Raw genomic sequence first — 27264 nt, forward strand, 5'->3', positions numbered from 1 at the left:
ACCCTTCAGGTTGTCTGACCTACCCAGACTTTACCAAAACATTTTCTGATGCACATTAAAAAAAAAGGAGAAGCTAGAGAAAAAAAAAGGAGTTCCACTAAAAGCATAGTTAATATTGAAGTTCCTCAAGGACCAATCTTGTTTATGGACTTTTACATAAGTAGTAGCATCTTTAGAGCAAGTTTTTTTTAAACCTTTTTTAACAAGTGTACCCCTTCTGTCTCATTTTCACCTCATGTACCCCTTTATATTTTTGTCTGGTTTTTAAAGGGGGGGGCGGGGCGCAGATCGAGGCCCTGCAGTGAGGGAAGGAGTGGGGCAGGGGTAGGCGCTGCTCAGCCTGGGTGGGGCAGGGCATGGAACGGAGCCACAAACAGCTCATCCAGGGGGTGCAGGGAGGGGGTCCCACCGTTGTGTGCACCCCAGGACTGGGTTGGGGCTGCACCAGGCTCTTCATGGTGGGGACTGGGCGGGGCTACAGGAGGGGCTGCAGCCTCCCCAGAATTCACTGTAGCACCCTCAACCCCGCCTCCCAGTGCAGTCTGGCCCAGGTGCTCACTAGAAACAGCCCAGTGCTGCCCCAGCCCCAGCCTGCAGCGGCCTGCAGCCTGCCGTGCTCCACATACAGATCCAGGGGCATGCACCTCCACCACGCCCTCCCAGGTTGCGTGCAGTGGCAGGAGCTGCCAGCCCCGCATGAGCCATTTGCAGGTTTGTCACGCACTCTGCCCTAGTTGGGCAGCATCTACCCCTACTCCAGCCCTAGTTCCAGCTTTACTCCCTCCCTCACCACGGGGGCCTACGGGAGCAGGGCTATGGGGGGGGGAGGGAACGGGACGGGACAGGACGGGACAGGGGACTGCAGCCACTCCAGAATTCTCTGTAGCCCCCCCAATTCCCCAGCCCCCCACTGGGAAGGGCCCAGTGTAGCCCTGGCCCCAGCTCACCCCACCCCACGCACAGATCCAGGGGCACACGCCCCCCTCACCATGTCCTCCCAGGATGCACATAGTGGCTGGAGTTGCTACCACCCCCCCACCCGCGGCTCAGTCCTGCACTCCACCCCAGCTGGGCAGCCCTTGCCCCAGCCCCACTCCCTCTTCCCACAACAAACTTACCAGCTGAACCCGGCTGCTCTCCACATAGCAAGGCTGTACTCCTGGCCACCCGTGTGCTGTGCTGCTGCTGCGCACACACATACCAAGTTCTACATACCCACTATGACCCCTTTAAGTACCCCTAGTGGTATGCATACCCCTGGTTGACAACCATTGCCAGGCCCCTGTGAAGCTGCCACCACTGGAGGTCTTTAGTAGGAAGAACAGGATGACCTTGAAGATGGTAGTAAAAAGGATGAAATTCAGTAGTACGAAGCTCAAAGTCATACCCACAGTCTAAGAAAAATTTCTGCTACACAGTAGGAACTGACTGAAGAGGATCACTTGAACTGATCACAGGATGAGTGAGCTACCCATGTGACACAGTCATGAAAGATGAATGTGATACTGAGATATACTGGGTGAGATGTTTCCAGTAGAGCTACTTAGGGAAGTATTTATGCCATTGCACCGATAAGAACTGCCTCTAGAATACTGCATACAATTCCAGCCATCCCTGGTCAAGAAAGACAAATTTAAGAACTGGAACATGTGTGGAAAAGAATTGCTAGGGTGAAGGGAATATAATTTAATCTCATACTACAAACTTTAAGAGCTTTGTTTGTTAAGCATAGCTAAATCAACGCTGAGAAGAGCTACAACTGCTTTAAATAAAGATTCAAACACCGGGGGAGGGGGAGGGGGGGAAAAGAGAGCTACTAAGCTCAAAAGACATGAGAGAAATTGGTAACTAACAGATTTTGGATGGAAATTAGAAAAGGATTTTTAACAATCAGGGGAATGACCTGCGAGACAGGGTAGGCAAGAAAGAGAAAGGGCAAGATGCCAAACTAGATTTAGTTGGTTTAAGGAGGGAAGGAGGATTTAAGAAGGAGCCTGTTCAATTTAATTTATAAAAAGATGATATGGATGCCCACAAAGAGCAGCTACTGTCTTAATGACCCAGGTCTGTTAGTCCTAGTGTTTATTACAGTATTTTCCTAAAGTTACATAGTATCTCTGATTCTAAATTTACACTGCCATAAGTGTTGAAGAACCATGAATAGAAGTGTGAGTGGAACCTCTATACTCCCCATTAAAACAATTTGTTACTATCCAAGAAAACCAGGCAAACCACCAACTCCATCGCAAAGAAAGGGAGGATGCCCACTTGGGCTTACCACTGCTTTAAAAAACTGACGGTAGAGATAACAGAGATTCTAGAAGAAATATGCAGCTCCAATCCTCCTGGCCAAAAGAGGAGAGGAAGAGGTAAAGGAAAGCAGAAACCTACCAGGTCCAGTGCTACTAAGGTAATCTGAAGATCCTATGAATGTGAAGCCGTGCCCAAATTCAGTGACTGCTCCCTTTTTCCTTCCAAGCTGCGTGGAGAACTCAAAATTGGAAGATCCTTGGACCAAGTATCAACCAGAAGATCCAGGGAGACTGACAGACTATCCTTTCTCTGCCCCAAATTAGGAAGGGAAAGCCAAGTTTGAAAGCCTCCTACACCAAGACTCAGGTGAAGACATAAGCCTTATATAATCACACCAATTATATCTCTCAGGTATAAGAGCAATCTCTCAGGTATAAACTACTTTCCTTTATTTGGAATTTCCTGTAGCTGAAGCACATCTGCTTAGACAAAGCAGAAGACCACCCAAGGAACTGAGCTGAAGTTTACGCTTCTGAGAACTGGCCAGACCAAGGAGGCAACTGTTTTAAAAATGGCATTCTCCTCTGTTTTTGCTGTCCATTCTTACAAACTAAGCCACTTGCAGCTGGACATTTTCACAAAAGTAGCGTTAAAGCTATGAGGGAGACTACTCCCCTAGTCTACCAGAGGCCAGCAAAACACACCAAAAACCCTTAGGTGATAAATGTGTGAATTAGCTCAGGATTCAGTATTATCAACTGGCACCACCTTTGATGCAATATCCCACCACACACTGTGGACATCCATTTCCATTGACTGTGTTAGCAAAGTTGTTAGACTCGTATTCTGGTTTTCTCCATTCCACAGAAGTAGCACCTCCAGATTAGTCATCTTCCCATCTTTGGCCATCCAAGAACTACAAGAGAAGCAACACACACCCAACCATGGAAACCGTTATCTTTCCCCACAGCTTTTGCAATAATAACATTTACTACAAGGGGACTGTTCAAAAACAATTTTTTTCTTCAATTTGTCCAAATATGAAGTAATCTCTTGCAGGCACATGGAACAATACTAATGGTCTCCAGAGACCTTGCAATATGGATTTATAGGGGGAAAAGAAATACACTATATAAACTGATACTATGTTGAGCAACTTTTACCGCTGCTATTAATGTGACCATCACTTCCTGGCTGATAGTGTTAGTGAATCCTAAAATATATATGACAAGCTCACAAGTTTTCAGTGAAAGTTTAATTTTGTCAAGCTGCTAATTACTCCTCGCTATAAAATGAAACGGGCCGAAACTGAGTTTGCTTCCATACCCAGGAACTTCCTCCCCAATTAGATTGTGCTTATACTTTATTCCTCTACCAAAAAAGTTCCCCTACTATTGCTAGGACTGGGGCTGCTCCACTTGTGGGAATGCAGGGTTTCTAGGTTATACCCTGCCATTTTTTTCCTCCCTTAGGAAGGTCTACATATCCTGGGCTTTAGAACTGTGGTTGGTTGCCACTGCCCTGCCTACACCGGAAGTCCAGCAGCTGCAATTACTGGTTGACTTGCAACAGCCAAATGTTTCAAGCAAAAAGTGCCCTAGCCTTGACAACAGAGAACCAACATTTAGGTAGTACAAAGTACCTTCTTTGTAATCTCAAACTTTGAGAAAGAGACTTAATAACACAAAAAAAATTACACATCCATTAAAACTACAACCCAAGTTGTTAATCCAAAAGCCACCTTTCTCCTCCTTTCATTATCCTCCATCCCAAAAAGTTACATCATGGTATATTTGATTATATTTACACTAAATATAATCAAGTTACATTCTTTTCCTTTTGAAGGAAAGATAAATAGGGAAGAGCTAACTGTAGTCTGAAAACAAAGCAAGGTGTTGAAAAGTTACAAGATTATTCTCCAGAACAAGCCAACCAAATCAATCTAAAAAAATAAGCAGAAGGTACACAACCAATGAATCAGATCACATTTAAAAAAAAAAACCATTAGGATGACGTCTTCATACCTTAGAGAAACAAGCAAAGACAGCCACCCTCCCCCACATCAGAACCACTCCGCTTCCCATTTCCACTCTTACAAAACAAGCCACTGTTGCAGCTAGACTTTCACAAAACTAGTGATAAAGCTATGATGGAGACTACTCCTGTGGTCTACCAGAGGCCAGCAAAGAAGAAAAAAACAAACCAAAAAAACCCAAACCCTCAATTTACAAATATCTATAAATTAGCACAGGCACCACCTTTGATACGAGATCCCACCACACTCCGGGGACATCCATTTCCATTGACTATATTGACAAAAAAAAGAAGCAAAAAACAAACCCATATGCACTAGCACCAAGTATAAAATGCACCAGTTGGGGAGACTGGGTGGTTGAGAGGAGGAAAAAAAAAGAATAATCAGACTGAAAACAACAGAATAAAAACCTCCAGAGGGGAAAGATTTTTCCAGGTACAACTCACTACTTCTTCATTATTTTATTATTTAAAAAACAAACAGACAAAAAATACAATACCACAGTTTGGATCTGAGATCTAGTGCAAAATCTTTCCTCATACTTTGATTACTAAATATAAGAAAATATTGCAGGTTTGTTTGTTTTAAAAATATACATAAAAAAGCAAATATGGATTATTTCTATTAAAAGTGAAAGAAACCTTAAAGCAAATGCTAAAGGAGAGAAATGGACAAAGACCTATTTCCAGTACTTAGCACAGTTATTGAGCAGAACACTAGTTTCCATAAAGCAAAAGCAAAGATCCACAAATATTTAAGCCTGCTAATGTACGAGGCAAAAAGATACCCCTACCATCACAAGTTATTAACTTAGATATCCAGGCTACAGAAATATTTGTATACTTACAGTAAACCTCTTTTTCTTCTCTCTGTGTTCATCAGAGCTAGGAATGCTAACACTCGGGCAGCTTTCTTTGAGATCCATTTTATATGTTTTTTGAGCAGACTTGTCAAGGGACTCGATTTAGTGTTGAGCAAACAGAAGACAACTTCAGCGATACTGATCCAAAAGGTGCAACTTATCTTGGGAAAATCTGGATTCCATCATGCAACCTTAAAAAGGTAAGGAAAGATATATTATATTATATACTATAAATATATATTATACTATAATAATATAATCATAGTATAATATCATATAAGTATATTTGAATACTGCAGAGTCATACAGTTAAAACTAGGTGGTGAACCCCACTTGCTGGCAGGGACCAGAGTTTCCCCATACATAAATATTGCATATACCCAAGTTCAAAGGCCTCGGGCCTTTGAATAGCAGGGACAGACTACGTTAACATCTGCAAAACTCAGGCTCTGATGCAGCAAGTTGTTCTACCTCTTCAAAGGACTATCTTAAATGGGGGTCAGGGGCCAACTGCAGATAAGAATGATAATCAAGTTTACCACTTGCAATATAATTAGGTGTCAAAAGGCTGGATGTTGTCTCTGAATCAAGTCAGGTTTACCTGACAGATTTATTTTAGGTAAAATTAGCTAAATATACTTGGCATGTTCTGACATCAAGGTACAGGACCTGTACAACTAAAAATTACTGTTTAAATTATCTTAAACTATCATATCTGAAGTGAAAAAGTGAGGAAAATCTACTGCATTTATCTGAATCCAAGATTACTTCAAAATTTAAAGTGACCCCCTCAATTAGACGTTATGTGGAAAATTATAAATGTGTTATGATTTTCCAGGGGTTTAGGTTGTAGCCGTGTTGGTCTAAGCACATAGGCAGACAAGGTTCCTTGGGTGAATTTGATATCTTTTATTAGACCAACCCAAATGGTTGGAGAATAGTTATTAAGCAAGCTTTCGGGTTCAAAAACTCTTCGTCAGGCTAAGGAAGTTTCAGCAGTTGGTGTGTGCTCTTCCTGGATGGAAATGAAATGATTTTCCATGCACTGACTCTAATTATGGAAGGGTCATCTTAAAAATTTGTCCAACCCACTGCTGCAGCAGGGAATGGGGAAAAAACTTTCATCCTGGATTAAACACAGAATTTGGGGATTTTTTTATTATTATTTATGTTTTTTTACAAACAGGACACAGTTAAATTCATTCTCTTCTGAACACCTACTAAATACTGTTTAAGAGATGCATGATTACATTAAATGACAGATTACAAGAGATTCCCCTCCACCTTAGTTTGCTCATTTTGTTCCTCTGAAGGCTCCTTATATAACTAGGATCATCATTTTCCCTGAAGACCATTAGTCTCTGTGTGTGGGTCTTTTATGCAGCAATGGGAAAGGGCACATTTTCAAAAAGACAGTAAATCAAAGGATACAAAACAGGCAACTTCAGTACCAACTCATTTTGTTAAAAATAACGCAATTTTCTCATGCGTGTCTAGTACTATGAAGCCAACTCCAGCTGGGGCCTCTGGATATTGCCACAGTATAAATACAAACTAAGTAGCATGCAACAGGACCAAAAATGGTTGCAGTTCTAATGAAATTCCTATTTAAGGATGTATGGATTTGAATTGTTAGGGTTTTAAAATTAATACAATTCAATCCTAGCCCACACAATTCATATAAAATGTTATGTAGGTGTTTCCTATCTAGCATAAGAGATAAGACTTCAGTTCTCTTTAGAACACCATGAGGAAAAGATACTGAGCTGTACACACCCCTAATTCTCATTTTCCTAAAACAGGAAAGTTAAATATGAACTGGCTATTTCATTGCCAGACATTTCTAAAAAGCACCACCTAATCTGATGTACTTCTGCTATTAGAGGAGACACCCATATTAGTGTTGGCAACAAAGACAGGGCCCTTGGAATCCAATTTTAAAAGATCTGTTTTTGATAGACAACCGTTAATTCTCAGACAGCTCTGGTTTATTTTTGTTCTCAATATCCAACCAACCATAATTTCTTCCAAATCTCAACTAGTTTTTCCTTAATCCTTAAATATCATTTTTCTTAATCATTAAAGGGGCTTTAAAAACAATGAATGCAGGGAATTTATTTTTAAAAGTTTTCAGGAACTAAACCTGTAGTCACAACAAAGTGAGTGACATTCGCTGAACTGCAATATATTCCGACAAAGTTTATTTTTTAAATTTGACTTGAACTCACAATATTTTGGCTATTCCAAATTCACATTACTCAAGTTCGAGTAATAGATTTTTAAAATTTAGCCCATGAAATAGTAAATTTAGTAAGTTTTGCATGCACTCAGGAACGTATTCCTTTTCTGATGAACCACTATTAAGATAGCTTGTTATGAAGTAAACCAATTATCAAACTGTATTTAAGCATGCAACTAAAATTGTTTCCTTTCACTTCATACAAGGTTAAAAAATGTATTACAATTAAAATGGACAGCAGTTCTTCCTTGTTATCAAGTTCAGACGTTTGGTTTTATTTCAGTCAAGCGCTTAACAACATTTAGAATTCACAAAGTACTTGTACATGTAACAACTAATTCAACAAAATGGTCATAGCTATGAGCATTGCGAGTTTTCTTCCTGTACTTCTCAAGCACTCCATAATGCATGTTAGAGCAGCCCTGTCGCTTTTCTTTCCTTACTAGTATCATTCTCACATCCTCTTTCACCTCCCATATAAGCAACAGGTTTCATCATATAACATTTTGCAACTTTTGCATTCCTTGTCATGACAATTGCACTGTGTAACCTGAAGGGTAAAGACACAGGCTGGCCCTCTCACCTTCTTTAGGTTTCAGAGCCTTTATACTAGGGAGTAGCATATAATTGAAGAAAAGGCATAGATTAGCCCAGAGAACAAACAGATTTGAGATAAAAATTACTATGATAGCAGAAAAAAAAAAAATCTCTGGAAATTATAGCACCCAGGTCGATTCAGAATGAATCTGATGGAAAAGAATGTGGTAAAGAATGAGCAGCTGAAGTCTTCAAAAATAAAAAACCAGGAAGCAATAATATTTATATTGCAAGATACTTGGAAGTCTGTGTGCTGCAGTTAGTTTTTGTGTCCTTGAAGAGGCTATTTTTGCAGTAACTTTCAAGCATAACATAAAATTAAACTAGTAAAGCTGGAAAGAGCACCCTACAAATTTGTTATGAAACTCCTGAAAGAAAAAAAACTTGCATACAGTTTCCACTAACAATTATTCTATGCACTTTAAAGCATCCCCTTTCAAACACATTTTACGTTTTTCTCCAATCCTGTAACTATAAATGACTTTACATCAACAGGTTCACTGGTTTCTGTAGTTCCTGGAACCCTGGTAATTAGGTGATGGAATGACAAAAACATGGATGAGATGAACGAATCCCCCAGAGTACTACTGTATTGTGACAAGCTACAGTGTGGCTTGTGACCTGTCAAGCTCTAACAGACTAGAGGGGTGAATTCAATAGAAACTGTCACCTGAGAAAGCGCTGCTTTAGGTTACGAGATTTTCCCCAGAGAGCAGAAATAAATACTTCCCTGTTTGCCTTAACTTTCAGGACAAGAGGAAGTTCATATAACCAAGCTATAGGCCAGTTATGAATAGGAGTGCAGATTCTTCAATTTGTATCAGCAATCAGAGCACCCCAAAGCAGTTTGGATATGTGCAGCATCACTTGAAACTTCCACCTGAATTACAGTACTCAAGTCTCAAACAAGAAAGAGGCACAGATGACTGTTGTGAAGTCTGTCTTAAGGTGGAACAGGCTCCAGTGATGAAAAAGCAAGCAAGCAAGCAAGCATCTGCACTTGTGACCAGAGCAGTGAGGGATGATACAAGGAGACAAGTGGCTATTTTTTTATTTGACAAGTACACACACACACTCAAGTGAGTGACCATTCATTCACTAAAAAATACATTCTCTTTTGGCAACAAGAAGTCTTCTGATTCTTTTCTAGATTCTACCATAGTAGTTTCAATATTATCCATATCCCCTTTGCCCCCAGTGGTTCTGAACCTAACAAAGATATGGATGCTTATCCAAATAGTTTTCAGCAGTACCACTGTACTGATGTAATCATGCAATGCACTTTGATAGTTCTCATCCCCCTGCCCCCACAAACTCAAAACTAAACAAGATGGAATCATCTTGATAATACTAATGGTATATCCATCCACGCAGTTTCAGTCCCACACTAATTTGAATCCCAGCAGAAGTTCAAGAAATAAAACTTCAATCCAAGTACTCAGGCTGTCCCACCTCCAACTTCCCAATTAGTTCATTTTTCTTCCCTCAAAGCCTCCAGTTCTAAGGAACTTTATAAAGGCCTTAACATCATAACCAAAAGAAGAGGTGCACCAATGCATCAGTCTTTTAATCGGATTAGTACCAATATGAAGAAAATTGTCTATATTGGATATCAGCCCTATGGGGCCAATACTTTGGCCAATAAATGCCTGTGCAGCATGGAGCAGAGCCAGCAGCTTGGAGCACTGCCTCCAGCTGGTAAATTGGAAGGGGAGGGGGAAGGGAAGGACTGTGGGGGGGGCAGATCAACATCCCTGCAGAGAGGGAGGGGGCAAGTGATGCCCAGCCAGGGGGGCAGGAGGGGTCATGCAGGACAGAGCCGTGGATCATGGGGTGGGGGCAGCTCCTGCAGCTGCTTGCACCCTGGGACAGTGGGGGGGAGGACAGGGCAGTGGGAGCCTCCCTGCCACACAAGCTGTGGCTCCATCCCACACCCCACCCCGCACTCCTCTTGGGCAGCACCTGTCCCTGCCCCCTCCCTCACTGCAAGAGTGTTGACCAGCCCCCTCCCCCCCCCAGTCCCTTCCCCCACACCAGACTTACCACCTGGAGACACCTGTATCAGATTGGTATCAGCCAATAGCCGATATTTAAGGAGGCATATCGGTATCAGCCCTCAAAATCTCTATCGGTACAGCCCTGACCAAAAGCTAACTATTTGCTTAAGCCTGGCTAGCAGCTTCCTACCACCACCAATAAAACAAAACAATTTAAATTCCCTTGCTTACCACCACTCCCTCTGGCTGTAATCCTCCCCAGGATCTGTCTCAAAAAGTAACTAAACATAATGTAAAAACTCAAAAACTCAAAAACGAAGTTAGACAAAGCCAAGTGAAAGCCAACTATCCCCCATTTTAACACTTACATAGAAATGAAAAATTTGGCCCAAAGCATAATACAAAATTTTAATATATAGTAACAATATTTTCAAATGATATTTTATAAAAAATGTACACATACACACTACTGTAGCAGCCAAAGTCTCCAATCAGAACCATAGCTCCTTGCTCCTGGCACTATGTAGGTTCATGAAAATAAGTTTCTATTCCCCAAACCTAACAAAATAGTAAAGGAAGCACACATGTCCAGACTTCCTAGCTACAGTTATTAGTCAAGCTATAGCCTAAACTCTATAGATTATATTAAAGTTTGAGATCAAAATTTAAGTACCAATGTTTTTCAAAGAACTAAAATAAACATAAGGAAGCAGACAGGAAGTAGAGAATGCGCTAGAGAAGAGGAATTTTTCTTCAAGTGTACTTAAAGGAGAGTCAACAGAGAAAGAAAAAAAAAAAATGATTTGTGCCTTCTGTGGGCAATTCTAAAACAGCTGCAAAGAGAAAGACAGCTATACTAACCTTTCCCTTCCTGAGTTGGATTCAAATCCAGGGCTGGGTCATATATGAAATCAAGAGAGTTGGCAAACTCTAGCCAGGTCTGGTTCCAGCTGCAGGAGGCACCTGCAAATAATAATGGCAGTTAACCCAGTTTCTCTCTCCTCACTAACTAGCATCATGCAAAATTTAGGAAAGCCTGTGAAAGTGCTGATGTTCAAATACTACCCAATGAAAGGGTGACTGTGGCCTGTTTCCTCTTTACCATAAAAAGATACAACTTGCCACCAGGGAAATGGCACGTATCACACAAATCAACAACCAATGTAATATTAAAAACAAAACAAAGCAAAAATTCAAGATGACAGGGACTGTCAGCACATTGTGGCTTGAGAAGTCCATCTAAATCCTAACAAAGCTAACTGAATTTTGTGAAGGGACACAACCAGTTAGTTTGGATTTGCTAAATGACCAAGACGAACTATCTTTAAAATAATGTCCATTTTAACGTCTTGAGGTCTTAAAAGAGCATTCTATTTCTCTGCTGTGTAGAGGTGTTTCTAGCCAGGCTAAGGACCAGCCATCACACCTGGGTCCATGTCTCCTTCCCTCTTTCTCAGATGGAAAGCACCACTCAGCACCAGCCTGATTAAAAAGCAAAATGTATACTCATTATCCTTCCTAACTGTGAAAGGGCAGAGGTGAGCAAGCAAAAGAAGAGGTGATGCACAGCTACTTTATCTTTAATATCCAGGCTTTCTAGGGACAGGGGAAGGTTTACTTCTCAGTGCCCAGACTTAACTCTCTCCTGTGACAAGCAAAAACTAAATTGTTGCATGGGAAATTACAACATCCACAGCTAGTCTAGATCCATTGAGATTCTTGCTTATCGGGCGACAAAATCCCATGCTGCTGTCAAGGACTGACTAATGGAGCCTGAAGTGTGCATAGCTATTGGCAGCTAAGCACACACACAGCAAACTGACTTAAAAGCAGCCCTCCAAGAGAAATTTTTTAGCCACATCATTTAATAATTCATCTCAAAACCTGTCTCCAGTGAAACCATAAGGGACAACAACTGGATCAAGTGATGAACAATGAGTTGCTACATAACGCTTATCAGTGAGGTTAGCCACACAAAGGTTTTTGGGGTTTTTTGACTTCCTTTATAAACCTTCCTTTGAAATAGCTCCAATCCATTTAGGCAATAAAGACTGGATGCCTCAGGACAGTGCCATAAGCAGGGATACGGATTTTCCATTTGCTAGAGGTATACCAATACATTGGTCCATACTGCACTGGCACCAATAAAAGAAAAATTGACATTAATCAGCTTTTTTTGGCTGATGTGGCCAATAATGTTGCTGATAAATGCTGCATGCATGCACGTAGCCAGCCTGGCAGCTTGGAGAGCAGCGTACAGCTGGTAAGTCTGTTGTGGGGAAAAGGGTGTGGGGTGGGGCATATCCAGCCCCCCATGGTGAGGGAGGGAGTGGGGCTGGGGCTGGGATAGGGGCAGGCAATGCACAGCCAGGGCAGGGTGCCAGATGAAGCCGCAAGTGACTCATTGGGAAGGTGGCTCCTGCCAGTGCACACTCCCCCGGGGGGAGGCATGGGGGGCACATGCCCCCCTGAGCTGTGCACGGGACAAAGGTGGGCTGGCACTGCAGGCTGGTGCTGTGGGCTGGGACAGGGTGGCACCAGGCTCTTCCTGGCAGAGGGGCCTGGGCCAGGTCTACATTTGGGGTGGACGGTGGCAGTGCTGGGAGAAGGGCTATGGGGCGGGATACAGCCACCCCAGAATTCGCTGTATCCCCTCTATAGCTTCTACTCCCAGCACTGCCCACCCCAAGCGTGGCCCTGACCCAGCTCCCACTGCTGGAAAGAGGCCAGTGCCACCCCGGCTACAGCCCAAAGCTGCAACCCACCTTCACCCCGCACACAGATCAGGAGGCACGTGCCCCCCATGCCTCTCCTGGTGATGTGCACAGTGGCAGGAGCTGTTCTCCCACTCCCCGTGCCTCCCTCCAATGAGTCACTTACGGCCCTATCCTGCACACTGCCCCACCCCGGCTGGGCAGCACCTGCCCCACTACCTCCCTCATCATGAGGGGGAGGGCTTGATATGCCCCCTCATGCCCTTTCCCTCCCCAACCCACCCAACAGACTTACCAGCTGGACACTGCTCTCCAAACTGCTAGTCTGCATATTGGCAATTGGATCAGTATAGGCCTATATAGCTTGTTAATAGATCAGCCATCGGCATCAGGCCAAAAAAATCGTTATCGGTGCACCGCAACTGTTTGCTGTAGAAAAACATGGACTTTCTTCTTTAAAGGAGAAAAAATTGCACTGGTTCCCCATTGCAGGCTAGCAGAGTTCCAGCCTCCAAGGGGCTGCTTGGGGTTAGGCGGAGCAGAAGAAGGGCAATCACAGGCAGGGGGCGCGATGAGCACGTGCATGCACACACATGCATATGGCAACCAGGCAGCATGGTAGAGAGCAGCTCCCTGAAGGTAAGTCAATGGGGGGGAGCAGGCATAGATGACACATCAGTGGGGTGGGCACAGACAATGCCCTGGGGCATCCTTTATTTTACACTCTTTAGCTGAGGCCCCTCTATTTGAGGTCAGTCCCAAGATCCCTTTAGCCAATTTGCCAGTCGGTAAATAATTAACTCAAAATGTTTGACCACCAGAAGAAGTTTTGTGGGGTTATGTGCCAAAATAGAGGCTCCCCCAGATTTGTGTGCCCACAGTGGGGCACAGGTTTGCAGCCTGACTGTACTGGCATAGGCAGGAGCCACCTCCATGGCCCAGCAGGCAGGACCCGGCATGGGTGGGTGGAGCAGGACAGTGAGACTTGTTGCTACTGCAACCCCTGCACCAACTATGCTACCAGCAGCTTGAGGGAGGGCAGCGTGCCCCCCACCCTGGTCCATTACTCATGCTGCAGGTGACATGGCTGTTGTAGGCGTCCTAGCAGTGGTGGCAGCAACAAGTCTCACTGCCCTACTCTGCCTTCCTGGGCTGGGTCCCACCTGCTAGGCTGCAGAGGCAGCCCCTACCTATGCTGGTTGGACAAGGCTATAGCCCCATGCCCCACTGTGGGGCATGCACCTCCCCATTCCCTCCCCCCCAACATATCACCTATTGCATTGCCTATAGTTGGGCATTCCCTCTGCCCCACACACCCCAGCCCTGCCCCATACCCCCCTACAGACATACCAGGGGGCTGGAGCCACTAAAAAGCAGGGCGGGGGCTGGACCCCTATCCTGGTAAGAGAAGGGGGCAGGGGGAGCTCTGATTTTCTATGATAAAAAACCAAAATCAAATGCTAAGATATACAGGTATTTAGAATGTATTTTATTATAATGGTTAAGGCACTCACTGGTAGGCTTCCAAATTGATATATTGATATATTCACAATTTTAAAGCACTAAAACACATTCAGCTGACACCTATATACCAGCAGCACTGTATTTTAATCATGGAAAAATGTGGATTTTAGGCTTCTTAAAATCCGAGATTTTGGATTTTTTTTAAATCAGAGAATTCTGGATTTTTAAACAGCGAAAACCAGGATCCCTGGTCATAAGAATGAAACTAGGTTTTGGTCTGAAATACCTCTGCGAGTTCTTGCTTTTCCCTGCTCCCATCACTCAGTGTTTTCAGTTATGTTTCAGCAGACAGACAAGCTTCCTTGAACCATAGGCAAGTGAGTCATGACCAGAGTTTGCCCCCATTAATACACAGCCAATCTAGTATTATTTGGAAAATGGGATACAAAGAGAGAAATTTCAGCTGCCAATTTGGCAGCTCTGGAGAAGTAATTTTCCATTTTTCTACGAAAGAAAATGAAGTTCAAGCAGCAACTTAATTCAGAGCGGTGTAGTGATTGGTCGCACTTGAGTCTTCGAGCATGAAAAGCTCTTTATAGAAAATAATATTATATCCCAAATCTCATAATTACTAGCATAATTAATTACTAGCCAACAGTGTAGCAGAAGGCTGCAAGCAGCCCCACCCTGCCCTGCCTCCCTCCCTTCTTCCTTGCCCCCATCCATGCTCCAAGACAATCTGCTTCCAGGTTTTTGTTTTTGGGGGGCTTTTTTGTTTTGTTTTTTTGCAGCAAGCCTGCCAAAATCATGGACCTCACTGCTTAAGGATGGCCCGAAACTGCAGCTTAATTACACTGATTAAGCCTAGGGAAGCCATTAATCCACACTTAACACATGGATTTAAGGCTTCCCCAGTCTTAATCAGGATGATTAAGCCATGGTTTGGGGCCATGTGGCAATGTATGGGGAGAGACGGGACTACTATGGCCCCTTGGCCAATCAGGGGCATGGGGGGTAGGGAGGGCCCATTGTGCTCGACCCATGAAAATTGTGGCCAGCCCTGGGAATCTGCCCACGAAATCAGTCAGCCACCTCCTCAAGTTCAGTAGGCCCCCCTACCAATGACATTAAAACCGCCAGACTGCGACAGCATGGAGTACATCAGGAAGAAAATAAACAGGTTTTAGCAACACAGCTGGGGGTGGGGGGTGGAGGGTCTGGGCAGCCTCCACTCGCCCATGCCCCTGCCTAGGCTTACCTATTGAAGGACTTGGTGATCTCTCATGCATACACCATGATCCAGAAAGATCAATGGTTGCCTACTAAGTACTACTATGGACCCAATTCACCATTGCCCTATCCCTTACATAGTCTTATCACTCATACAAGCGCAAAGTGTAAAACATTACCAATTTGGAGCGGTAGCATTTTACATCTATCTTACAATGACATAAAGCACAAGGGAATGTCAAATTCAGTCTTATGTATTTTAGTCACACTAAGAGATAAAGGTCACAACAGGTTTCTACAAGCATCTGAAGTGGAAAACATTTTTAAGCCTATAAAATGACTGTGACAAGATTATGATTTACAGCCAGACATACTAGTGTGGGTTAGTGAATAATTAGATAGTGCATGATTAAACTACCATCAAAATATTTTAAAAAAAGATAAAAATACTGCTTTAAGAATGTAAGGTTAGTAAAAGCAGCAATTCTTTACTGTTATACCCAAGTGTCTCATGATGTATCCTTTCACATAATACAGACACCAGGTTTGACTATGGTTTAAAACTACAGGGACAATATTCATGTTGCCATGTGCCTAAATATAAAAGTTAAGAGTTAATGGCCTGAATTCTTCCCTTAACCCCAAACGTTACCTTCCTAAAAATATTTGAGGGGTGTTCTCCTCCCCCTTTAATCTGAATTCTCTTGTTTTTAACTACTTAATTTTACACAGGCTCATATTTCATTCAGCTCTCTCCCTCTCTGAGACTAGAAAATGAAGAGCCGTGACTAATGCTGGGGTGAATGCCAAGCTCAACTTAGGTGCCAGGCCTGGCACAAGCCAAGACAGCTGTGAAGCAGCTAAGTGTGGACACCAGCTTCAGTAGGAAACAGACACAGCTCTCCCATGAAAACAAAAACAAGAGCCCCTCTCCATCCCTGTCTAGGTTGCTCTCACCTTAGTTGCCTCCGCACCTGAGGACTGACACTAGGGATTTCCAACCTGGGTGGGCAGCGCCAGGTGGGGCAAGCAGCAGAGGCCTGGAAATGGCGGCAAGGTGAGAACGCAGGGGTGCAGCAAGCACGGAAGCAGCACCTTGCAGAAAAGCAGAAAAGCCCACTCCACGTTCCCCCCTGCTTCCCAGAGACCCTCCTCTCTGCCAGTGCCTGGCCTGCAAGACAGAGCCTGAAAAGCCAGGGCTTGTGTGACTAGGCTTCAGAGGGCAGGATTCAGTCCTTTGCTGGAGTTGCCAAGGAGCAGTGGGGAGTGCACATATGACCCCAGCCCCTGCCCCTCCCTCTGTGCCAGGCTGAGGTGTGCACCAAGCCCTCCCCGTCTGTCACCTGGTACAGGTGCCCCAATCTAGCCTAACTACACCCAACAGTGTGGGGCACTCACTGCAACTCAGCTGAAAATGTGTGTCCCATGGCTATGAAGAAAGGTAGGAAGCCCACAGAAACAGTCTCACCTGTAAATGCAATGGCCTGGGAGGATTATCAGGTGAACAGTGGCAACTAGGGTTCGCTTTGCTCTCATTCTCTCACACAGGCAGAGAAGAGAGGGCTTAGTGTCAAGCTGGGATTTGGCAACTCCTTCAGCTCGAGTCGCTCCTCTACCCACCCGCAAGGCAGCCTTCCTTTCATGCCAGCAGTTGCCAGGTAGAAACTCTCAGCTTCTCCAGCAGCCGCCGCAATGGAACAAGCCCATATATGGGGAGATCAGGGGGAGGTGTGTACACCTACCACTCACCCTGGGGAAAGCCACTTCGTGCCCCGAGTCTCTCCATCTTGGAAATGCAAAGCTGCCAGCGTTCAGCAACCTGTGCTTTTGCACTTCCCCAGATTAAGGGACAGGCTTGTGTCTTCGTCAAAAGTAAGGATCATCTTCCTTTAAGTGGCCCTACGATCAGTTTGAATATCATGATTAGGCCCTACAGGGATGTTTTGTTTGATGTCCAGTTCCCTGCATTACTTCTCCCTAGCAACATCATGCCTATCTATTAGATCTAAAAATATGGCCCAGCATAAAGTATTAACTTCATGGGAACGGACTAAAAACCAGAAGAATGCAGGTGAAAAATAAAGCAGCCCCACTCAGTTACAATTCCTGCAAAGGGAATAAGAATTAGAAAAGGAAGTACACATCCATTTGGCCAGCAAGTAAATAAGAACTTCCCTACATTGGTAACACTTCCCTACAAATCTCGAACAACTAATTAAAATCATTTAAGTGTCCCTGTTTTTTTCTTGTAATTACTTGCTGATTTGCACTCTGTTAATAGGATTGGAAGTGTCCTTTTACTTGTATACATTCATATTGACACTGAGGAAAGAAACAAGCTTTAGATTGTTAAATAGGGCTTCAAAACTTTTTTACAGTAAATAAATGGTTTAGTATAGTTTCACTTTCTGTCTCATACAACACACACTTATGCAGTAAACGTTTCAGAAACCCTGCAGGGAAAAACATAGGTTCCAATGCCAAACGACGCAGCATTCAGCAAGTCACAGAAATAGCTCTGTTAGTCTTACAGCTTTGTTTAAAAAAACCTCAAACCCTGTTTTTGCAAAAGTTAGGTTTTGGGCCTGACTAGGCATGACTACGTTCTTGTAACTGGAGTCACAGACTTATCGGTAAAGGCATAGCAAACAGTTTAAGATCCCGTTTTTGAGCATGCCGGCTCTCAGTGTTCCCATCTAATATTACACTAAGCTGTCGTTCATTGACAGTCATCCAAACAACCTTCTAAAACCACACAGAGAAACAGTCTGGCATTGTTTAATCACAACATGCAATCAAAACATTGAAATTATTATATGCACACAAAAGTTACTAAACCAATCACAAATTTCTTTTCTTTACTATGGTCTTCGTTAGACATAGGCAAGTACATTTGGGAGACGGCAGGGTGAAAACCCTCCAGATTATTGAGTGGCTAGGTGTAGCTGACTGAACTCCTTAGCAAGTTTGCTTTTGCTTGTTCTGAACTGACAAAGCTTTCCACCATTTTACATATTTTCAGGAAAAAAGAATAGAAAAACAATATTTCCATAAAACCATACTATCTAACATCATCCCATGGGTTATAAATTTAGGGTTGTAGGGTTGTAAATTTAGGTTAATTAAAAAATAGTTGTTACAGCCTTAGGACTACCAAGTACTTCAGTTATGTTAAAAAGTTCCTTGACATAACATAATACTGTACATTTGTAATGGTCAAACATTTTGAGTTAATTATTTAATGCCTAACAAATTGGTTAAATGGATCTTGGGACTGACCTACAATAGAAGGACCTCAACTAAAGAGTGGGGAGGGAAGGGGGTAGAACACAAGTCTGGATTGCACTTACTCCACCTGACCCCATTCTCTCTAAACCACAGGACTGGAAAAATCTAAAAAGGACAGGATATCACAGCATCTGCCCCTGCCCCATGCTCATCCAAAAATATAATCTTATTCCTGATATATCCTCTTCCAAATCTACCGCTTGTGGTTAGGTGTAAGGTGACAGTTGCCTTTTAAAACTTGCCCAAAGTAAAATGACATAGTATTATTTAGCCATCTGATTTAGGATGTTATTCAGGAACACTCCTGGGAATTTTACAGTTAAGGTGTTTACTTATGGACACTGCTCAAACAACTTGATGCTGTAATTTTAGTCTATTCCAGAGACTTTGTAGTAGATTTTATCAACAGATTCAGAGCTGAACTTGCCTAGTAAATGTAGGTTACAGCTTTCAGCATTCATACTGGTCTTTCTGTCCAATGTCCACTCGTACATTTTCTGCATTCCCTATTTATACTTTCCTTTACCCAAATAGATATTCCACCAATGAATTTAGCTTCCACTGACTGCATATAGCCTTTAATCCTAATACAGTGCATTACGAACATTTATTGTGAAGTTCTCCCCACACTTTCAGATTCTTACATGAATGGGGAAAAAAAAATACACAAAAATATTGCACAAAAATATAAACACAAATATCTCCAGGACTTTTCTAAACCCAGGAAGAGAATGAACTATATAAAGAAGCTACCTTTTAAATAAGTGTTCCTAAAAAATTACTCAAAATAGCTGCTGTTGACAGGATCACAAGACTGCTATGCCTACCAATTTTAGCTAAACTAAAAAGGCAGCAGTACATTTAAGTATCTTAAAAGATAGAAATAAGGAATGCAGAGGACTTGTTAGAACATGGTCTGTGCCTTTGCCAGTAAACAATTATTCCCTAAAATACCATGAAACATACAAAGGAAAAAAAACACTGAAAGAACAAATTCTCCCATATGTGGTATATGGAATTTCCATTTTGGGTAAAGCTTACTGAGCAATTAACAAAGCTTTGGAATCATTATCTCACTTTCAAACTTCTGCCAAGATCCTAAGATCACCATCGCCTCAAAACGATAGCTTATTTCACCCACACAGGCTCAGACTCCAACGAACCCTGTTTTCACAAAAAATCATGCATGATGATGGTCCGCATTTGTGATGCTGAACCTCCAGTTTGTGGGTCCAGAAATCTGGCAGTGGGGGAGGGGGTAGCATTAACTGCAGTTCCCTTGCTGCCAAATTTCTGGACCCCTGGGGAGCCACATAGGCCTGATAACTGGCTCTGTGTGCTAGATTAGACTGTCACAAGACCAGACCTGGCCACACAGTGTTGTGCTGGAGCACTGGATCACATCCACAAACCAACCTCATGCACCAACCCTACATGGGTTCCAAACTGAAGACCAATCACATGCCACGCATCCAGCTGAAAGATTGGACACCACTAGTCTACATAAATGCTGTTTTAATTAGGTGACTGAAGATGGTGGTGGGGAATGGGTACAGGGAACAAAACGTACAATACAACCAGAATATCTGAACACCTCTGTAAAGGCACTGAGCTGCCAAGCTAGACACATTTGTTTTTAATTGCAAAGAAAAACTTCACACACCCCAAGACCTACCTTGGAGAAAAGCTAAAAACACAGCAAGTTACAAATCACAGTACAGATAAACATCCTGCTAACATGCTTCTTCCAGCAGGTGAAGGGATACAAAAAATTCCTTGAAATATTGAATTATGTAGATGTAAGTTTAATCTAACCTAAAGGTGTTTTTTAAAAAAAAAAACAAAAACAGCCTGGGCTATTAAGTTAGTAAGAAAAAACTATGTAGACTTTGGATACCTCCAAGGAAGAGATTCACACGATCCCTTTATAACTCCATAGATAAAAGAGAAAAAGTCAGTAGTTTATAAAACACAGGCCCTAACAGAAAAATGATTTTCATTATGCTTACAGATACCAACACTGCCCTTCATTGGGGGTACAAAAGTATTTTTGAAAAGCTTACAAGTCAAAGTACTATAATGTATAAAGCAAAATAAAATGGTAAAATAAGATAAGCTGGTAGTAGTGGTATAACAAAACTACCCCAACACAAACCTTCCCAAATAACCAAAAATTAAAATCACCCCCCACTATGTCCATCCCCACTCTGCCGCCTTAATAAAGGCTATCAGTAGTACAAAATGATCACAAAACAAACAAATAGCACATGGTTATTAAATTCTGGCACATGCAAAAATATGGATAGCTATGTGAAAAACCCCCCAGCATAAATAGGTGTTCTCCACATAACACAGGAAACCAATATAACTATTATGGAGACTGCACTATGTAGACATATGCTAAAAACTGAACTGACTGAGGTCAAGCAAGAGAGTCCACATCAGTGGCACAGGAGAAAAGATCAACAATGTGGAAAAAAGACATTCTCTAGCCAACAAAAAAAAAAAAAAAAGCCTTGAACTTGTTGTAAACTACTCTTCTTACCGTTCTAAATTAACTTGAGAAGATTCTACAGCAAGACAGGAGGTCATGCATAAAGATTTTTACTAGACATGATGCACCCAATACAGTTATATCTAATAATGGTTACAGTTTAGTATGATTTTAAGCAGCTTGCAGTGATGTATGGGTTTAGACCTAACTGCTAATCCCTGATTCAATAGTTAGTGTAAAAAAAAAAAGTGATATACACACACACACACACACACACACACACACACACACACACACACACACACACACATAAAGCACCTACTAAAAAAAAAGTCAGGTTCTCTTTCTTATTTAGTACTGTTAAGTTACAAAACTACACCAAATAAAGCATGGGTTGTCACCTGCTGACATCTTGTTCAATAGAAAACATCATTTCTAATAATGTGAGTGCTCTAATGTTCAGATTCACTGCGGACTTGCAGACGAATAAAGACATAAGGTGAGACAGAAAAATTACAATTTGGATCCCTGAAGCTGACACCACTTCATGAAAAATACATTGTCCGTCTATAGTGGGTATCAACGTTCATAAAAAGTAGTGGCATCACAAGAGGGAGTCTCTCAGTAGCAGAAGACTGCCATTTAGATGGTGACATACTGTGCAGGAACAGACAACACCTTTTTCAAGATTTAGATGACAAGGAGATGGAGTTAACTGGTATTTTTCCAGTCTGAGACTTTCCTTGGCAACAGTTGCAGCAGGTGAAGATGGTTAAGCCTTGGAACATGTCACTTCCATTCATTCATTTCTGCTATGCCCCAACAAGGGTGGTGCTGATGTCTCAGAGACGGACCTTTTTCCTTCCAGGTCCGTTCAACAGAATAAGATACCTCAAAAGCCTAAACACTGCTAATGTTAGTTCCCTCCCTACCTACACCTTTCCTGCCAGTGTTTGGAGGAAATACACTGTGATTTTCAGTAATCTTTCAGAACCAAGTAGGACAGAAACCTCTGTGTAACAACCAGATTCAAATAGCTTGTGCCACAGCATGTTAAAAATACTCCTTCGCCAACCAAAAATAATTCAAGCTGTGTCTAGCATACTGATGGTATCCTTAATCGTTTACACATTGGTACAGATAGATCTGAGAACTCTACTCTGGCAATTCCAAGTAAATCAAAGTGCCCAATACTGTAACCTACTTTGAGCTATCTTCCTTCCCAAAATAGATTAGTCACTAAAATAACCTTGCTAGAAGCTGCAAGTGTAACAGTATCACCTTAACAATTAGCACATCAGAAAATGATCAATACAACAAAATCAGCATGAACAGCTGATTGCCATCTACCACCACCACCCTGTGTCATGCCATGCCCCATTCCCTGCCCCCTTCCGTAAGTGACTCAATACTACTTGTGCAGTTTATATGCCAGACAGATCAGTGCCTAACACCAAGTGGTCTCCTGGTGTCTAGTCAGAGTTTACATATCATGGACAGGTTCAGCCACAGCCTTCTCAATAATCCTCACTACAAAAGAAAGGGTTCATTATCAGCTGCTGAGAGTTTCTTCATACAACTTCTTGATCAGTGGTCTGAATCCCACTTTTTCATTAGAAATTTGTAACTGGACCCTCCTTAGAAAGACCTCAATAGCATCCCTACTCAGATCCAGAATTTTCCTTCTGGCATTTGGAACCAATTAACCTTCGGATTGTGGCCCCCTACATTCCCTCCATGTGTCAAGCAAGGACCTCTTATTGAAAGCCAAGCACAAACCAAGGCTGCACTGTCATCCTGCAAGAATTGATTTCATAATCCGGCATGGCAGCAGAATCATCCACAAATCTGACAATTATTCAGAACAATGACTTACCAGGTGCAAACACTTTAAATGCTGTTAGCCACCTGCCACAGTCCCAACAATTATTGTTGCTTTAGTGGCACAGGCTTGAGAGAACAGACTTTGGGATTCACTGGCTTGCAAGAACAAGTAATCAAAATGGACTACCTTGATCATGAACTGATCACTTCCTTCTCCATTTTTAGTTTTCCTTTTGGGGCACAACCATTTTCATTTCTGTTACATTCAACCTCATCCAAAACACACTACATCAAAGTATGGCAGACATGTAAAGGATGCCAAAGTCACTTGTCAGACAGTGGCCAAGAGATTAATGACTGTGGGCCAGCTCTACCAGGAAATCAAGTCCTTAACTCATTTAGTTGGTGTATTCCGAGATGCAGCAAAGCAATTTATACTCCAAACTGTTCTCACTTTCCACATCCCCATATTTGCCAGTAAAATTAGTACAAGTATGATTTTGGATGGACTCTTCTGCACCAGTCATGACCCTGAAGAAAGCTTCAGGCCCATAGGTATCTAAACTACACATGCCAAATGGAAAGGTCTCATCTTTAACCAAATAAGTCTGTGGAGGGGGAGGGGCAGGGGATGAGGGAAGGGGTGGGAGGGTACAAATCGAGGTCCCCCCCGGTGAGGGAGTATGTGGACCAGGGGCAGGCAATGGGGTGAGTGAGTGATTTTCATATTAAAAACTAACAGTGGATCTATATAACTTATTCTTGTTTTCTGTTATGCAATTTTCTATTTTCTAGATTTGTACATAAATACTGCAAAATGTACTGCAGTTTTTATACTCTTATCTAGAAAAAGCTGTCATTGCTTTTGCATAACTTCTATGTTGCAACTGACAAGTCTTCCAGTAGTTTGATATGGATAAGAGAATTTTTTTTGGCAGTCATTGTGTAAATACAACGTGCCTGCAAGCCAGGAAAAAAATCCCAGAACATCAAATGCTGAAATGTCACTTAAACAATTTTTAACATATTTTACATTTTAAAAATATACTGAGATGCATGTATTTAAGTGGTAAAACCCACAAAAATCTGTCTCACTGCAATATCAGTTTTGTGATACTATTTAAAGGTTAATTTGCAATGTGCATGTATTTATACAACAGAGAGACACTGGCAGTCTGGTTTGTGTGAATAAAAGCAGCATTAAGATTAGGTTCCAAAATGATCTGTAAAAGAAAAAAGGTGTTTACTGTGCTGCATTTATTTAGTCACAGCAACCAATGTTCTCTGATGCTCCTCTTTGATCAGATGATCTTTTTGTTCACTTGTCCCTCTGTTCATTTATCACTGCACCACTACAGGGTACTTGGGTATGCTGACCGTTCGTCACTGATTTGTACTGTACTGTATCCATGCAATAAGTGTCAGATGGGATTACACAGCAAAAAACAACTGTGTGTGGAAGATACCTGAACTAACTTGGATACCAGGTCCAGTATAGACCCATTAGCATGCAGCTCTCCCAAGCTAAATCTATGCTGCACTGTTGTGTCCTGTATAGCCATATGCCACAATCTTCACTCACACTGTTGGGAGCATCTTTTACCCACTCTGTCCAAACATGAAGTTCTGCACAAAAATAAATGCACCAGGCCTTGTTAAGTATTTAAACATCTTTTACTGGCCTTATATAGTTGTGTGCACACAGATAAAGAGCAAAAAGATTATAGCTATACAAGAAAAAAACCCACACACTCTAACAATTATTTTGCATACCCTGTTCCACAAACTGCACTGACACAGTACAAAGGCAGTAGTCATTTATACCTGGTCAAAAGGTTTTAACATGCAAGTGGACTTGCTGGAGCCAGTACAAATCCACACTTGGTCATCACCAGCCCCAAGGGATGGCCCTGCTCAATACAGTACAGGATGGCCAGAGTAAGGGAGAATTGTTACCCTTCATCCATGTAGACCATGTGAAGGAACACCTTGAGAGACTGGACACCTTCAAGTCAGCTGGCCCAGACAGTTTACACCCCAGGGTACTTAAGGAGCTGGCAGGCATCATAGTTCAGCCACTGGCACATCTTCATGAACTCATAGCGCTCAGGTGAAGGCCAGTGTGGTGCCTATCTTCAAGAAAGGGAGGAAAGTAGATCCAGGGAACAACAGGCCTATCAGCCTGACCTCTATCTCAGGGAAGATCTTGGCTAAAATTATCAAAGAGACCATTCTTGACAAACTGGCTGATGGCAACATCCTGAGGGACAGCCAACACGGGTTTGTTGCAGGTAGGTCTTGCCTGAGCAATCTCATCTCCTTCTACGACCAGGTGACATATCACCTGGACAAGGGAGAAGAGATTGACATCATATATCTTGATTTTAAAAAAGCCTTCAATCTGGTGTCCCATGATCATCTCATGGAAAAATTGGCCAAATGCAGCCTCAGCTACATCACAGTCCAATGGCTGGGGAATTGGCTGCATGGTTGGACCCACAGATTGGTAATAGACGGAAGTAAGTCATTATGGAGCACTGTGACCTCTGGTGTCCCCCAAGGCTCCGTCCTTGGGCCTATACTCTTTAACACTTTTATTAATGATGTGGACATTGGTATCAGGAGTGGACTGGCCAAGTTTGCCCATGACACCAAACTTTGGGGTAAAGCCTCCACACCTGAAGACAGGAGGGCGATCCAGGCTGACCTAGACAGGCTCAGAAAATGGGCAGACGAAAACCTGATGGCGTTCAACACCAAAATATGCAAGGTACCACCTTGGGAAGAAAAACCCGCAGCACACTTACAGGCTCGGCAGTGTTATACTTGCTAGCACCATGGCCAAAAGGGACTTGGGGGTCATGATTGGCCACAAGATGAATATGAGCCACCAATGCGATGTTGCAGCTGGTAAAGTGAGCAAAACTCCAGCTTGCATTCATAGATGCTTCTCAAGCAAATCCCAGGATGTCATCCTCCCACTGTACTCAGCCTTGGTGAGGCCACAGCTAGAGTACTGCATCCAATTCTGGGCTCCACAATTTAAAAAGAATGTGGAGAAGCTTGAGAGAGTCCAGAGGAGAGCCACACGCATGGTCAGAGGACAGGAGAACAGGCCTTATGAGAGGCTGAGAGCCATGGGACTCTTCAGCCTGGAAAAGTGCAGGCTCAGGGGGGACCTGGTGTCTGCCTATAAGTATATATGGGGTGTACATCAGGATCTGGGGGAACACCTGTTTACCAGGGCGCCCCAAGGGATGACAAGGTCAAACGGTCACAAACTCCTCCAAGACCATTTCAGGCTGGACATAAGGAAGAACTTCTTTACAGTCCGAGCCCCCAAGGCCGGGAACAGACTGCTGCCAGAGGTGGTGCAAGCACCTGCTCTAGACTCCTTTAAGAGACATTTAGATGTTTATCCTGCTGGGATCCTTTGACCCCTGCTAACTTCCAGCCCCTGGGGCAGGTGGCTGGACTCGATCTTCCGAAGTCCATTCCAGCCTTAATGTCTACGAAACCTATGAAATCATGTATACGTAAACTGACTAGGGCTGTCGAACAAATAAAAAATGTGATTGCGATTAGTTGCAAAATTAAAAAATTAGTTGCAATTAATTGCAATTTTAATCACACAGCTAAAAACTCAAAATTATGTGCAGAAAAACTTATGGCAGGAGGCACAACATGGCATCGTATGGCTCCCAGGGCAAAGGCAGCAGAGCCCCAGCCTGCAACAGGCAGCCCGTCTCTGCCCCATGCACAAATCCAGGGGGCTTGTGCCTCCCATGCCTCTCCCAGGGGTGTATGCAGCCATGGGGAGCCGCACCCCTGAATGAGCCTCCCATAGTTCCTTCCATGACCCATCGGGGCCCCACTCTGCTTGGGAGTGTCACTTGAGTGGGGCTGCTTGTGTGTGTCTATGTGCACCTCCCACCCCAAGCCTGCACCCAGGCTGCCCTGCAATCCTCTGTGCTGCCACTGCTGCCCCACTGGGTGGCCCGGACGTGGCAGAGTGGACACTGGGCGTGAACTCCAAAACCACACGTGTGATTAATGCGTTAAAAAAAATTAACACAACCGAATAACGTGTTAATCGTGCATGTTAACTGTGATTAATTGACAGCCCTAAAAGTAACTACTGATTACTTTTACTAACGTGACTTCTGAAACCAAACACTCTTACAGCAGCACTCACATTAATGTATTATAGTGCATAAAATGCAACAGCTGCAATTCATCCTCTTAATTGAGCAATTTTCTCTTAAAC

The 27264-nt window shown here is 42.9% G+C and overlaps 1 protein-coding gene across 10 annotated transcripts in view; it reads right to left on the reverse strand.

Annotated features, from left to right (window-relative positions):
* The window catches only part of SGK3 (serum/glucocorticoid regulated kinase family member 3), an 86267-nt gene that overhangs the window by 43805 nt on the left and 15198 nt on the right, over nt 1-27264 (reverse strand). For 4 of the 10 annotated variants that reach the window (XM_019498660.2, XM_019498656.2, XM_019498657.2 and 1 more), the window contains exons 2-3: nt 10845-10946; nt 5136-5341 (exon numbers count right to left, since the gene is read on the reverse strand). In XM_019498660.2, the coding sequence (XP_019354205.1) occupies nt 5136-5213 (78 nt within the window). In that variant the 5' untranslated portion in view covers nt 5214-5341; nt 10845-10946. Of the gene's footprint in view, nt 1-3021; nt 3178-5135; nt 5342-10844; nt 10947-27264 lie in introns of those variants that run through there. The other 6 variants (XM_019498655.2, XM_019498661.2, XM_006261989.4 and 3 more) reach the window with 2 other exon arrangements.

The sequence above is a fragment of the Alligator mississippiensis genome, chromosome 3 (assembly GCF_030867095.1).
Source record: "Alligator mississippiensis isolate rAllMis1 chromosome 3, rAllMis1, whole genome shotgun sequence".
NCBI classification, from domain to species: Eukaryota; Metazoa; Chordata; order Crocodylia; family Alligatoridae; genus Alligator; species Alligator mississippiensis.